Source organism: Psittacula echo (assembly GCF_963264785.1).
Source record: "Psittacula echo genome assembly, chromosome: 10".
NCBI lineage: Eukaryota > Metazoa > Chordata > Aves > Psittaciformes > Psittacidae > Psittacula > Psittacula echo.
In genome coordinates this window covers 19,276,801-19,293,198 of record NC_137741.1, presented here as the reverse complement: position 1 = coordinate 19,293,198, position 16,398 = coordinate 19,276,801, and the positions used below count along the sequence as shown (strand labels likewise).

At 41.1% G+C, this 16,398-nt stretch overlaps 1 protein-coding gene across 1 annotated transcript in view; it reads left to right on the top strand.

The window, feature by feature from the left end:
• Positions 1 to 16,398, top strand: part of CERS3 (ceramide synthase 3) — a 44,311-nt gene that overhangs the window by 7,656 nt on the left and 20,257 nt on the right. The window contains exons 2-6 of the mRNA XM_080626461.1: positions 7,418 to 7,600; positions 9,172 to 9,289; positions 11,313 to 11,431; positions 15,094 to 15,151; positions 16,029 to 16,079. Of these exons, the coding sequence (XP_080482587.1) occupies positions 7,419 to 7,600; positions 9,172 to 9,289; positions 11,313 to 11,431; positions 15,094 to 15,151; positions 16,029 to 16,079 (528 nt within the window). The 5' untranslated portion in view covers position 7,418. The remainder of the gene's footprint in view (positions 1 to 7,417; positions 7,601 to 9,171; positions 9,290 to 11,312; positions 11,432 to 15,093; positions 15,152 to 16,028; positions 16,080 to 16,398) is intronic.

Below are 16,398 nucleotides of genomic sequence, written 5' to 3'. Positions count from 1 at the left end.
GTGGCTATTGTGATAGTCTTCAGATAAAGAGTGGAATAGGTGTTAATGAGATTTTATATGTTGCTGCTAAGTATTCCAACCTGTGAGAACTGCTTTTTATTTTAAAGAAAAGTAGTACAGGTTACAGTAGTAGTTTTGCTCTTCTTCTTGTAACAGTGTCCTATTAAGTGCTTGTAAAAGCACTGCTTTCTGAAATGGGAGGAAAATTTATTAACAGGAGAAATAATGTTAGTTAATAATGTAAATGTGATTGAAAAAACTCCCACTTTTGCATTTAAATAGCTTGGAAAAGCTAATTCTAATTTTGTTCTGCTAAATATTAAGAAAAAATGTTCTATAAGAAATTAAGTCTAGCAGGTTTTTTATAAGACTTACCTGTTGAAGATCAGAAGAAGCTAGTGCTATAAATAACACATTTAAACAAGCTGCCAGACAGGGTTCTTTCATAGTAATGTTGTAACATTCAGATGGAAGAGCCCTGTTCCTATTTTTCCCCCCTGTTTTTGTACTGTATAGCTATTTTTAGCAAGCTTCCTAGTTTAGACATGTCTTCAGCTGGGCTGCCACTGTTGGAGAAGAGGCTATGCTGGTTCTTTAGCTGAAGATCTCTCTCTTGCATTTGTTAGGACATGAAAAGGCTGTCAAACAGTAGCTGAACTAATGAAATACCAGTTCTGTTCTGGCTCCTCCTGTGGTTGGCTTTGTGGGTGGAGGATGTCTGGGCAGGTTAAACTGCAAAAGAGGGGATGACCAACAGGAGGAGAACTAAGAACAGTGGAGCACAACAGACTTGGTTGGATGGCTGGTCCAGGGTGGTGGAGAGATCATTAATGTGCAAGCTTGAGCCACTGTGTATACATGAGCTGAAGACTCTGTTTTGAGAAGCTGCAGATAGGACAGTTTTCCAGAGTACAAATGCACCAGCCCCATCCCTTTCACCACCTCCCAAGGGCCAATTTAAAACCTTGAGTCATGTGCAGGTGGAGAAGCCAACAACCTTTGCCTCTGCATCCTCAGGTCCTCCGTCTAGTTCCTTAGTATTCTGCTGTCTTCCCGCGGTTTGTGGTAGTTGTACTTCTCATAATGTACTTATCCTGGTCACTGTGTACCCAAATGCTGCTCTGTTCTTCTCTGCCCTTAACACTTGTCTTAAATAAGTGACCAAGAAGGCTCACAACTCTGGTAAAATCTCCATTAAATAGCTTAGCGTTTCAAGTTAGACTTTAGGTTTTTATTTAAAAATGTAGGTAAGCTACAAAAAATGATCATTTTTGCATCTTTCCCCAGTAGTAACAATTTGAAGAAAAAATTCATACTTATATTCTGACAAGCGTTACTAATAAGTTATTGAAGCAACTGGTGTTGCCCTTCTAGGTCTGTTCAAATTATTTATGAATTTAACCTCCTTTTAAGAACCTGCATTTTGGATAGGGCTTTTTTTTCTCTTTTCCCTAAAGAACTATTTTTTTACCTCAAAATTAGTACAGATATTTGAGTTATTTCACAGCTTCTTATCCTACTCTCTCAATGTCACAGATTTTTAAAGCTTAAAAGCACTGTAACTGTACCATGTGAGAACTGTATTTCCCCAGCTGCCTGCGATCAGCTAAAACCATTTTAGCTGCTCAAAAATGATTTACCTTTAAGTAGAGAGAGCATGGTAACTTCAACCCAGAAAATGAATGATTTCAAACAGGTCTTGCTCTCTGTTTCCCCCCCAGAGAACAGGGTAAAATATAAAACTCACTTGCCACCTTAATTGAGATTTATTCAAAGCACTATTTCAGCCTGCTGCAATATAGGACCCAAGTTACAAGGTAATGTGATAGAATAGTAAAAGAAGTAAAATACTCTAATTGCCCTATAACCAGGCACTTAAACTGTTTACAGTTGAGATTTGCACAAGCTGGGGAGTAAATCTGAAGTTAAAGGTCTCAAAGCAATCTTAATTCAGCTGGTTTACGTGTATGGAGTATTTCAGTGTTTCATCATAAGAACCTCTAAGTTCAACAGCTCTTTTATTCCATGCTGCCACTGGTTGTGTGTGTACGCTTGGTAAGATGCCATTCACACTGTGGCTTGGGTTCTGCAGAATTCAACTGAATTGTGTTCTCACTTCTGGACAGACAAGATGCAACAAGATTGTAAGTGTCAATCCGATATCCTTTGCTCAGTTCTTTCCTCCACAAACCATGGTTCAAACCCATTATGTCAGTTAGGTGCAAAACACTGCTTGATCAAATACGAAAAGCAGTGCCTAGAAGCAGGAGCAAGTGACGTTTTCAACTGGCAGATACCTACAAATAACAACTGATGCCTGAATAAATGGGTTTATGTGGAAGAAAACAGTGCAGGGCAGGGTTGCTCTTACTGCCTTAGGGACTAATAATCCTTTAGCATAAAAAATTCAGTGGAGAAGTTAATCTGGTGTCACATTCTGCGAGTTCCCAAACTTCTAAGGATTTCCAGAAGATGGATACAGCCGCAGCTGCACATTGGAGAGGCTGTATGGCACAGTATCATCTGTCAACACATGCACAGATACTAAACCATTCACAAGTTGTGGCTCATACACAGCTGGGGGAGAGGTGTTGGATTTTACTAAAACTCACTTTTCTGTACTATTGGGATTTTCTTAAAGGTATCTCTTAGGTAGTGCTGCTCCTCTCCTCAGTAGGAAGAAGGTTCTATACCTTTAGCAATAAAATGAGGGGCCCATATTTTTCACCTGTCTCATGATGGCAATTGCAGTTGGGATTCTTTAAACAATGTGCTATCTATTTCTAGCAGATCACAAACCTGCTTTTGAAATGTGTGTGTTAACTGTTGCATATATTGCTACATCTTAAGCAAAACCAAACCCTGTGATACAGTGGATCTGATCCTTATTTACTCTTTTAAATCACTTTGGTTTAATGTTGATGATTAACAGCCTGGAATAGCTTTCCTATCTCTTTTGATATCTGTGAGACTCGATTTTTCCTAACAGTTGCTGCACCAGCTTTACCAGTTCTACCAAGTGATGAAAGAAAAAGGAGTATTGTGTTATTCTTGCTCTTTCCTGATTTCATTCTTTCCCTGCCACACTGAAGTCACACTGAGTAGATGGTCTAGTAAGATGCTTAGAGAAATGAAGGTTTCTTTCACTTGCAGGTTTGTGTTAGTGGTCCACTGGGTTTTCTGATAAGGATAGGAAATCCTCCTTGACACATCCTGCGTACCTGGATATCACCTTCTCTTAGTTCTGGTTTTGGAAATGCAGTTTTTGCAAATAAGAGCTTTTGTGTGGAGAATGCAATCAAGGCCTTGGCTCTGTTTCTTTGTATTCATTCCCCAGACTGCAGCAGCCAGAAATTCCTCTTCAAAGCAGCTCCTGAATTTGTTTGTCAAAATATAACCACATAGCTTTTGTCAAACCAAAACTTGCCCTTTTTTGCTTAACAGCATTAAAAATGTGAGATTTTGGTTTTTAATTGAATAGATCAAGGATGCAAGGAACAGAGGTTTGAAAGAAACTTCACATTGGTACTTCCCAACTGTGTAGGCTTTCCTTTAATCATAAAGGATGCAGTTCCTGAAGTAATCATTCCTGATTTTCCTGTTTTAAAGCAGCCCATTTAAAACTAGATTAGGCAACAGAGGAGATCCTTAGCAAGGAAGAGATTTCTTTACTTGAAGCATTGAATTTCCAAGATGCAGGGGAACTGTCCAGGTTTCTAAAATACCTATATTTGATTGTTAGACTGACTTCCAGGCCCTTCAGGACAAGGGCAATGATTCCAGTTTTGTCAGTGAAAATAATCTTTGTGGTGCTGGTGAAAGAATAGGAATTTGGGAAGAAGCAGGGGGGTTTCACCCTAGGTTGGGCAAAATATGGGTCACTCAGCTGTGGTCATTTCCCATTCCTGCTTGCTTGGTGCTGTAAAGAAGGAAGTTCTGAGCTCACCACTCCTAGCAATAGGAGGTTCAGGCTGGGTAGGCTTTCTGTGTTCTTGTTAGAGCTGATTCCAAACCAGGACAAGCTGGGCCTTTGCATCTGCTGTCCATTATTTGCAAGTGGTGTGTGGGAGTGGAGAATAACAGCTTCAGAGTTTATACAGGCTAGAAAGATCAGCTGCCTTTGAAATCCAGTATCTGTAGCCTGATCCCAGCACTGAAGCTGGTTACCCCCACTTGTGGTTACACTGAAACACATGCTTTTGTGTGGTAACCAGCTCCTGATAAAAGTTGTGTCATAGTTTTACATGGATCTGCTAAGGAAATGAACCTGGGTTCCAGGGACTGCAGCTGCAGCACATCTCAGAGGTGCCTTTTGCAAAACACACTCCACTCACCCAAGTGATAAGAAACTGGTTCTCCCATTTCCCACCCAGATTTCGGGCAGTATATGAGGAAATGCCCATCTACGTCACCATCCCTGCTCATCCCTGGGTGGCAGACAGGACAAGACAGACTTCTCCTCAAGAGGATGTGTGGTGACTGCCTTCCCTTTCCCGCTCATGCTATGGAGGCTTCTGTTGAGTGTCAGCTTCCTTCCCATACACAAAAACATACAAAGTAATGTGGGATATTTCTCAGCAAGCTGAAAGGGCCACAGCTTGTTTGTAGTACAGGAGAAGAGAACTTTGCTTGCGTAAGATGTATGCGACAAAACAGTACTTACAGAGTTCCTGTATGTTTCAGGATATCCATGATTTAAGGAGGGATTAAACTACTTAATCGCACAGCCACAGCTTCAGCCATTTAAGAGCAGAAAGAAACTGCAAAATACTCAGGTCATTGCTGCCCAGATGTGTTTGAAGGGAATTCCACACCTTCCAGGTGCTCTAGGAACCTCATGGTGAGAACTGAAGTTGAAGGGAGACAGGAGAACATCCCAACTACTTCAACAGCCGCTATTATGAAGATGGAAATCTCTAAGATTGCTTGGGGAATGGCCTGATTTGCTGTAGTGAAAACATTGTGAAAAGTTGGATGTAGGGTGACGATCCAGTTTAAGAGTAATGAAACATACAAATAGGCTGCAGACAGATGTCAACTGATTTCTAAGAATTACTTGGACAATGTTCATCAGTGATGGTCTGATCCTTTGTGTTCCAGGCAAGACCTGGTACAAATACAGGGGATCACAGGAGCAAGACTTTTGGAGAACCCACCTTTCTATGAGTCTCTGTGGTGTCTGTAAGGAAGGATTTCTACTGAAATCTGTGGGCTCAGGATCAGACCCCAAATCCCATAATTGCTTTAAATTGTAGGGTTAAGCATGTGCTTATGATCTTGGTTTAGTAGAGATGTATTAACCAGTTTAACACCTGAAAGGTCTTAAGGTCACTTGACATCCATGTGTGGAAGGAACATATGAATTAGCAAGATCCCAAGAATCTGATATGAAAATATGCACTACTCTTTTCTTTTAGGGTTAGGTGTTTTGGGTGCATGTTCAGTTATAAATCCCTACAACGTCTCACCCTAATCCAGCTGTTAGTGTTCTTTCCACTGTGTTATAATAGACTGGCCTATTTTTATTACAGCTACAGTTTGTGATAGTTTGCAATGCACGTTCGAGTTTAAAAATACAGATATATTAGGAAGCAGAACTGTGTAATGAGTCTCTCCCCTGGTCTTCTAGGGCAGTTTGCAAGCCTTTCTGGCTGACCTAAAATGTTGTATTTCAAAGCCCTGCTTCATTATCATGGCGCCTGGTAGCTGTAGTTAAGGGTCTGTTAGGAGCCCCATTATAAATCCCTACTTCCAGGAGTTTATAATTCAGCAGTAAAAAATTGCTCTAGGCTGAAACTTGGCATATAAAGTCTTAGTGCAGGAACAATTGTGATTTCTCTCTCCTTTACTTTTGCATTTTCTTATACACACGATTCATTCAGTACATTTTTACTGTCCCCTTTCGGCATTTTAAAAGATTAAATGGTTGGGTTATTAAGAGTTCAATACTGACTACTGTGCTGGGGCAGTACATTGATTCACAGTGTCTGTTAGCCCAGCTCTGATGGATACAAGTCGCTGTTTCACAGACATGCTCCAAGGCTTCAGCTTAGTGGTAGCATCCTGGTGTGGATGACAGTGATCGCTCCTTGAGCTGTTGATTAAAGTGGGCTTCAGAGCCAGCCCTGTCCTCTGTCCTAGCCTGGAAGGCGCTGTGAGTGCACCAAGTGTCCTGATCCAGCATGGGCAGGAGCTGCATGTGGCTGCAGGCAAAGCTAAAGCCGTGTGGCTCCTGCTCACATACTGACTGTGAAAGGGCCTCAGCAGGATTTGATCTTATCATTGATCATGTACAACCATATCACTGTGAGATCTTCTGTTGGGATGCCTGATGCTACAAGGAGACTTGGTGGAAATTCTCCCATCTCCCTTAGTTTCTTTATTGGAAACTATGTTCAGTGATACCACTTACTTCCTCATGTTTCATGTGGTTTACAGGAAATTTTGGTATGGAAAAAGCTGTTTAATGTTATTATTCCTAGAAATTATAGAAAAAATACATATTTCGGCATTATGGAAAACATTATAGTAACTTCTATTTTTACTGGATTTTATACTTTTATAGGATATATAACATTTGTAGTGTAAAGTCCTTACAACTGAAGGAGGGATAACAGGAATGTATAAATGTATGATGTAGATTGCAAAGGTTAAAAATAAGACTTTATAAGAATGAAATGGTTTAAGTGACTTTCTTTCCTTCAAGGACTAATTTTAGACATTTTGTTCTGATCTAGGATTTGGTCACAGTTAAATCACAAATAAATTATTTTCTGTAACCCCTCCAAAACCTTGCTGTGCACTGCAGTTTTTATACTTGGTCTTGTGCACAGGTGTTTGAAAAATTAGATCAAGGTATATATTCACATTAGTATATTAAATAGCATAATGAAGACATTTTGCTGTTGAATTACAGAACAAGTCATCCCCTGGACTTTCTTATTTCTTTTTCACTCTCCTACCCACTTAATTTACAAAGGCAGCCTAGAGAAGATCAGTTCTCTGTAGCATCTTTTATGCACTGGAATAGTAGATTATAAATGATTATTGCAAAAGATTTGGCCAGGTACTAAGCAATCAGCGTGAAGGACTCAAATGTGACAGCAGATTACCTTCCCCCTAGCAGGTTTCAAAAACCTTTTATCCTTTTAGTCAAGGATACCTGAGCATCTTTATAGTGCCTGCATGCTCTCTGTAGAGTGCCTCAGTTGGACCTGCAATACCAGTGCAACTCGTGCAGGCCAGGACAGCCTGTTCTTATGGGACTCAAGCCTCATCTGCTGCTTATACCTTATCTTTAGGTAATATCCTGCCAGCTGGGATCCACTGTTCTTCACAAGGTTCAATATGTTTTCTTTCATACGTTTTCTTTCCAATACATCAGGAATAATTTTGTATCATCTCTTTCTTTGCTTAGCATGGCGCACATATTGAAGACACTCAACAGCTGGTTCTGGTGGGAGAATATCTGGATGCCCATCAATGTCACGTGGGCACATTTTGTAGACCGTGATGGACTTGTCTTTCCAAAAGCACATCAGTTATATGCCACAATTCCATATGCTTTCGTATTGCTGATTATCCGGTTCTTCAGTGAAAGGTAAGAAACATAAACACAATTGTATGCTGATGTTAATCCTTATTATGCTAAAAATATGTCAAAAATAACATATCTTTAACTCAAGGTTGTTACGTTGTTGTAAAGGAGCATTGGTTGGTTGTTTGCTGGAAAGGTCTGGTACAGATAACTGGGCAGGTGAAAAACTGTGAAATATTTTCACTAAGAACATGTGGCTGCAGTCCAACTAGAAGGAAAATGTTTCTATCTAGCTTTTGTAGAACATCTAGATAATTCAGTTACCTCCTTTTGCTAGAGATACAATTAATACAAAACCGTTTGGGCTTCCTTTTGCTTTTCTCATGTGGTGAAAGAGTAAAGGTATTTGTTCTCCTTACCAAATCTCTCCCTTCCTTTGGTCCTCCACCGGAACATTTGTGTGAGGTTGATAGATCCCAGGTGTCCAGCTGTAGCAGAACTAGGCAGACTGGAGGGATCTCAGACTTCCATGTGAACATTTTATGAACATCTAGGAATGCTGATTCCTTTTTCCCCTCACCTTGGCACTGAAAGATGGATTGCTTCTGCAGCTGGAATCTTATGGGACAGGCAGAGTTGTGCTCCACAGAAGAAAGCTATGAATATGTTAAGATTTGTAGCGTTTTGACTTATTTATTTGTGCCTTTTTTGCTCTAAGAATGTGATTAGTAGGTTCCTATAATTATTTCAGGATAGAATGAGGAAATTCGGAATGTTGTAAGTTGGACATACTTAAAACAGAAGCAGATAAGATCATTTGTGTTAGAGATCAAAAGTAATTTGGATCATATGTTTAGAACCATTCTCAGTGTCTCCTGAGTAAAGGCTTGCCCAAGTGTGTCTCACTGTGCTGCTATTGGAAATGGCTTGTGTGAATCATTAGTCCACACATCTGGCCTGCAGTGAATCTGCCCGTGAATGAGGAAAACTGACCACTGCTGTGAGTAATAAGGAATCAATCTCTGGTATCAGCAGGAGTGAGGGAGGCTATTTCAGAGAAGCCTGCCCAAGTAGAAGAGCAAAGCTTTTGGTGTGCTCTGCAACAATTTGTGTTGGAAAATGGAAGGGGAAGACAAGCTGTCAGTGTCTGGGGAAGTTGCTGCATGCCACAAGTTAGAGGTCATGAGCCAAATCCAGCACCTTGGGCAGTGGTAGCCCCATGAAGCAATGTACTGAGTGACTATCTGCCTCTAGGAGAAAGTATCCCAGTAGCAATCTTTCAGCTCACACAGAGAGAGCATCTGTTCTTGGTTCACTCTCCTGTAACTGTTGCTTAACTCCAATATGCCTCTGGAAAACACAAGGACACAAAAATCAGGATCTTCCCTTGAATACAGCATTTCATGATGATAAGTTTGAGTCCCTGGGTCTGCTTTTTTTACGTAACTGCTAATACGCTGTGGTTCCCTCTTGGGATTAGCTGGAGGGAGATTCCTTTCTCTCACAGTGCAGTGTTGTATCCTAGGGCAGATTAATTTGCTTCAGATTTATTTTCTTCATATCCTGGCTTGAGAATAGCTAAGGTCTTGTAACTGTGTTGTATTCTAAAAGTTTTTCATGGTATGTCTTTTCAGATACATTGCTATACCTCTAGCAAAAGCCTTAGGTATAAAGAATGTAAGACGTGTGAAGCCACAGCCTAATCCTGTTTTAGAGAGTTATTTCCGGGAGTGCTCAAAACATCCATCCCAAGTAAGGATCTCATTCTTGTAATCTAGTTTTGGTTTTGGAAAATCCCAAGTCTTACTGTCTCAATCTGCTATCAGCAGTGACATCATGGGATGAGTTCCAGCTGATTGACAGATGACTTAATTTATTTGGGTTTGTGTTGCTGTTCTGCTGACAAGGTTGTATGGCATCCAAACAGAAAATATGTTGAAGATGTTTAATTTTCTGGTGTGCTGTTCTAGATTTGACTGTTAATAATATTTCCAGTGAAGATCAGTGTCTCGTCTTTAACTCATTCTGCCTGGAGAAAACATCAGCTGACATCTGTTGTTGGAAAGTGGTATCATATTTATTGCAAGCAATAATATTGGATCACTGGCATGGAAGCCTTTTGATCCATTATATTGCTGCATACTTAATCCCGGCTTATGTGAGAAAGAAAAACAATCTTTCTATTACCTTGCTGTTTGTTTTTAAACTGGAACAAGAAAAATGTAATAGCCAATGTTTGCCATCCACAAGAATGAGGCAGCGTGATTGTTGATGGGAAACAGGTACTTCACTGGGAATGCAGCCTCAAAATTCACTTACCTACCTAGTTACCAAACAATTGCACACTGGTTTTGAAAATAAATATGCTTTCTAGTAATGAGGGATATTGAGAATTACTGATATGTGGAACCTTGCTTTCTGTCCCTAACTCTGCTATTCTCTTACTGTGGCTTTTGCCTGATATCATTAGGAATAGATATATTCATCTATTCATCACATATGAGCTCTTCTCTGTCTGGGCAAGTATCCCGATCTCTGTTTCATACCTTCCTGCTGCATGAGTACAGTTTGACAATTAATCTCTGAAGGGAAACACAGCATTTTTATGCTCCTCAGTACATGGGAAAGATTTAGGCTGCCTCCTTTAGGTATCCAGCGTGGGGAGCAGCATGCGTGAGAAAGCATGCAGAGGCCTGGCTGGTGACTGGCTTCACTGTCTGTCAAAATGCAGTTGATATTCCTGCATGGCAAGTAGAGAGCTCCTCAGCCAGCAGGATGGGCTGAACACCCAGGCTGTTTGCACTCTGTTTTTCCCAGTAGCTGCATTGCCTTTGCTCACATTCCAGAGCTTCCTTTGAGGGTAGGAGACTAACTGAACTGGGCTTACCTTGGTGGAGGTGGTGCTGCCACCTGCTATTTGCATACCTCTATACTTGCCAGGAAGGAGCTTCCCCAGGGATGAGTTGAACACTACCTGTACTCCTACAGCAGCCCCAGGGCAGGTCAGCCCACACCTTTCACACTTGGGGATGGAGGAGAGAGAGGAAGCCCACAGGCTGCTGCACACTGAGCACTGAGATATGCAAGAGCCATACTGCCTTGTGCTTAGCATGTGCTGGCATGGCTGCATGAAACAGAGCTGCTTCAGCTTCAAGAGCACACATAAAGCAGGAACACCAGACTGTTGGACTTAGATGGCTTAGATGCATTTCCATGCTGTAGCCCATGTTTATTTTTAGGTGTCCAAAGGAGGCAGTCTGGATTTTGCTCAGCAAGACTAACTGACTTGCCTGTACCAGAGAAGGATGCTGGATTTGAGAACAGAGCTCAGGTCACCTTAATTTCAGGCTCATGTCTCACCTGAGGAAATAATTTAAACATAAAGTAAGAATTATAAATAGGTACAATTAGATACAATGTCCACAGGGGTTAATACATGGCACTTCCCTCTCCAGCCCAACCTCTTGCTTAGCTGTAGAAGTTAAGTGTTTGAAATTATCAGAAGCCACCAGAAAGGTAATAGCAGAGTCTGTGGATCTGGATGTTTCATGCCTGCTTTATTTATAGAAGTTATTTCTTGAAAATTTGGGTTTCTGTGAGTATCACTCAAAAATTAAAGCAGGAAGTCAGCAAGTAAGCCCTCATAAAGAGTTAATATTAGTCATGGTTTTAAATTAAGACCTTACAACAGTGGGAAGCTGATTTGTGAACTACAAAATAAATGAAAATGACATCGGAATGCATCTTATTGCTAACGCTGTTCCATTTTTTGCAGTCAGATATTCAAGGCCTTGCCAAGAAGTGCAACTGTACTGTCCGCTTGGTGGAAAAGTGGTTCAGGAGACGGCGAAACCTGGAGATCCCAACAGTGCTTCGGAAATTCCAGGAAGCTTTGTAAGAAAAAACAAAGCTCTTGATAATTGTGGGGTTTACTTTAAGAGGGATTCATTTCCAGGAAGCTGGGTCTGTCTGACAAGGGTTTTGGTTTGTGCATACACAAACAAATTGAAAGGATCTAGTAGCGTTTCTCCAAATGGTGTGACTTGAAAGGATCAGGTTAATGGTTTCTCCTGAAAAAACCCTACAAAATACCTTCAGTTTTCTTCCTTGTGTAATAATGGACTTATTTGTAGGCTACTGCTACATGGTGTTTAATGAAAACATGCAGAGAATAGGGAAATATGTTCATGTCTGGCAGTAATCATATGGGAACAATATCATATGGGAACAATATCATATGGGAACTCCCTCTTGTTTGTGTGTGTACCCATGGTGTCCTCTTGGGATGCTATTATGTGTGTAGAAGTCAGTTCAAGAGCAGGAATTGTGGCATCTGAACTAAATGATAGGTGTGACAGCTTGAACATGGGGTGCTGTGCAAAACATGAGCTCAAGTACACTGCTGAGAGTGGGCCATTGAGCAATTTTGAGTGATAATCATGAATATGTACGAAGTTTCAAACCCTCCTGCATATGATTGAAAACTGGAAAAGCATCCAAGAGTCTGATTCTTCACAAATGTGTGAGAACTCCCCCATACCTAAACATTTTACTATTTAACTATTCCAGTGTTAGCCAAAATCTCATGCAAATTGCAAATCCCCAAGTGGGCATGGCTGGGCTTACATAGCTCATCCCTTTTGGATACTGAAATGATGTAAAACACTGGTGTAAAACACTTTCCTGATGTCCTGTGGGTTTGCATTTTGACTAGTGTAATTCTATTGGCAAAGATTCATATCATCATCGTATTTAACCTTTTAGTGTGACGAGCTTAAGGCACAAGGGTTAAAAGTACAGCTGCAAAGCTCAAAGTTGAGTACTTTATCAGTGTGAATCAATATGATAACAATTTGATGCTGTCCTTTGGTGGGCATAAATCCAGTTGATACACATAGGTGTGTCTTTCTGAAGCCTGAGTAAACTCTCCTGGTAAACTGACATGATGGCTTATTTCTGTGGATCAGTTAATTTTGTGTTATGAGTGTCAATAACATTTCCTGTTCTTCCTAAAAGCCCTGACATGCCACTGATGCATTTCTGTAGTAATACACGCTAAAGAGTGAAATTCAAACTCGCTTGGCAGCTTGAGTGAGGATGAAGCAAACAGGTTTCTCTTGCGCAATTTTGCGAACCTTGCTCTGCTCTCTGTCAGTGAATTTAAATGGTTATAATTCTCAAGGCAACAAATGAGGAACAGAGTTATTCCACGCTAGTAGTCAGTGTTCTGGGCATTATGAAATTCACAAAAGCCTGCAATCTCCAGGATCATTTTTCTGAATCACAAGGAAAATCTGATGAGCCACATCTAAACCATACTTAAGCTATTAGTGCTTCCAGTTAAGCAACACTGGGGTTTGGAACGCCCTTCGCATGAAACCTTCCCTGCCTTGAAAGACTTACCAGCCTTTAACTTCACCTACTAAATCCTTCTTTTGCTAGGCTCTGTTCAAGAGAAAAGATTCCTGAAGTTAAATCGGAAAATCCTTTTGCATAGCTGTTGTTCAATGCTCTCCCTGGTGACCAGGCTTGGAGCTTAAGAGACACTTGGGTAAAATTTGGTGAATTTGGATGAGTTCTACTTCAGGTTTTGTTCACCAAATTCATAAAGAAGCTTGGCTACATGCAAAATGAGGTAGTGCTCTGGCAGTCTTGCACATTGAGTTCATCTGAAGCACTGGGTGTTTATTACCAAGTGTGGTCAATATATATTTGTGCCATTAGTCCCCAGCCCTACAGTCTTGTTAGGTGCTCTGTGCTTTGGATCTGGTTCAGAAAACCACTTTACAATCAACACAGAATCAGTCCCGCTATATCCACTGGACTACTCACACCTCCCTTGCTTGAAACAGGAGGCATGAGGGCAGAATCAGCCCCTGTGTAAAGTCTGTCCCATGCCATGGTGTTGCTTTTCCTGGCATCTCTTGGTTAACTCTGAGCCAGGTATTACTTGTGGGTTCCACTCTCCCCTTCCATTTGCTCTCCTAATTTCCACTGTGTACCTTTGAGTTTTTCTGTCTGTGCAGTAGGTGTTTTGAAGAGTTATTTTCCAATCACCTGAGGAAAGATGCTTTAATGTTAGAAAGGAAACCAGTTATTTATTACCAGTGTATCAAGTGGCAATTTTAGAGTTGTTTTCTTGACTTCTTTCATGGGTGTGAGACACATGATCATGTCTGTCCTCCTCCATTCCATGTCATCATCTTTTGTTTGTTTGTTTTTCTTATAAAATGCTGGCTCAGTCTTTAAGCATCTCATTCTTCCACCTGGGATATCAGCCTCCAGGTAATGTAGGGCTCAGAGAGGAGGGGCTGCTTTTACCAGGCAGGTTCTTGTTGTCATCTCTCATAAGGCACTTCATTAATGTTTGCCAAAGACCACAATTTGTATACATCTCAATCCATTTCTACAGTGTTCTTGTGGCATTCTCTCCTCCTTTTTAGGCAGTTTAGGTTTTCTGGGAAGCTGGCTGCTGCTCTTCTCTAGCATATCTCTTGCTCCGTAAAATGTTCTCACTGAGTTTGGGGCCTTTGACCACGACCTTTCTTAGCACGTGAAGTCTCACAGTGATGTCCTACTGATTTTGAAGAGCGGCTCTGGGAAAGGTCAGGCTTATTCCTGCCAAGGGGAAGAGTGAAAAGGAAGAAGTTTTCCATCACCTGTAGAGGTGGGATGGGGAATGCTCCAGCTGAGTCTCTGGCCGCACCCAGTCCTGGGGACAATACCTCCCACACAGGCTCCAGGGTCATTACAACACTTCTTGTGGCTCCACATCACAGCATCCTGCTCTGACATATATAAGCAACAACATTGCTCACTAAGATACACAAGAACTTTTTTCCCTTTGACTTACCAGATCAGTAGTGAAAACCTGAAGGTTTTATCTGACCTGCTGAATATCCATTTAAGCCACAAAGAGCTTAAATCAGGCTAAATGCTGGCAAACCTACTCAAAGATTGAGGTTTATAGTTTATTCAGACCTTTGTAGTAAGACATAAACTAATCCAGTAGCTTTATCATAGGGCTCCCCTGTTTTCAGCAATTGGTGTTAAGAGAGATCAAAAGAAATTAACCCAGCAACTGAAACAAGTCACTGTTGGGAAGTTCACAGTGCTGGATCAGATTGGAAAGTATGTGCCACGTGGCTGAAAGCCCTTCCAGAGTCAGGGAACTGTGAGATGTTGTTCTTGGTGTGGATATTCTGGAGGGATTGATAAAGCAGGAAAGTTGGTGTTATCAAACATTGATGTTTAGGGAATTTATTACATTTGCTGTGACCATTCTCTTGATCAGCTGGTGCCTGGCTGGAAAATGACTGCTCTGATCACAGTCGAGAGGTCTGTGTCATGATAGTGTAGAATAATTTACTACCTTAGCAATTAGTCAAAGCTTAATAGTTAAATATTAATAATTCAGATACATTTAATACATGTAAACCCTTAATGTAGAGTGTGAGGGCACATTCATGTGAAGACTGCGATTTGCAGTAATTCTGGCTCAGGACTTCTATACAAAATATAATCATTCTTTGTTCTTTTTCATTTTGATTTTGCAGCTGGCGATTTTCATTCTATCTCACATCCTCCATTGCTGGATTTATATTTCTGTATGATGTAAGTTAATCATTTTAAGGATTGATATTCTTATACTTTCAACAAAATAAGAGCTGGATCTAGACCTTCTGGAAGCCCATTGAGTGACTCACTTGTTTCGGTGGCTCTTTGGGTTCAGCTCTTTCCTGTATGCAATCTAGATGCAATATGCACTGAGGTTTTACTGAATTCTTCAATTATCTTTTGAATTGGCATGATAAAATACTTTATGAGTAATCAGTGTTTTTAAGGCAAGTTTAAGAAGTCCCACAGATGGTTTTACAACATGCCTTGTTAACACCTACAAATGCATCACATGGCCATGTTTTTCTCAAAGGAGGCCATAAACCTTTCTTGGCAGCACTATTGGGGGTCACAACAATGGTGTATTTCATGGCTATTTATTGAGGTGTTGCTGCTGAGTCAGAAGTTGGGAATAACAGAGAGAGTGCTGCTTGTAACTATGTGAGCACTGCCTGGGGTGTCATTAATGCTTCTCCCAAGCAGCAGAACGGTTCTCAGCGTGTCTGCATTCATCTGGCTCTTCTCCCTAAACACTATTTATCATCATGGTGTGTGTGGCTGGTAAACACAGCAAAATCTAATCACTGTGGCAACATATCTTGAGTAATTGCAGTAATAAAACACACACCCACTGCTTTGGATGATGAAATGATGAACTGGAATGTTTCAGGTGTCCTGAAAAGAAGCCAAAAGCTGGGACCAATAGAATAAATCTGAGATATAAGATCCCTTTAGAAATTGGTGGGGAACAGTTATCAAGACTAGAGCTTCTTAGCCTGCTTCACTTAGAAAAATACTAAGTATTGAATATTTTGAGTTAAGACAAGTTACTGTGGCTCAGCTGATCAGTCTCTGTCTCATCTGTCTTCCCCAGAAACCGTGGTTTTACGACATCTGGCAGACGTGGGTTGGCTACCCATTTCAGGTGAGGTTTTTGGCATGGGGCCATTGGCCGTAAGGCATTCCAGGTTATTTCCCCATTGGAAAAGGTAATCTGCAGAAGTGCTTCTCCCTCCCAGCAGGCAGCACCTTGAGAGGTGTAGCACCAAAAGCTTTTGCCCTTCTTTGATACCTGCTGCTGACTGCTGCAGGGCTTGTGTGATCTGCCTGTGCTGCAGCACAGCCCTCAAGCCAAACCACTGTTGTTTCCTCCCACCCCAGGTTATCCGTTGTGTGCAGTAGATGCTTTCTGTGTTACTTGTGTTGGTGCAGAAACCCCAAGGCTTCCACCAGGCCTGACGATG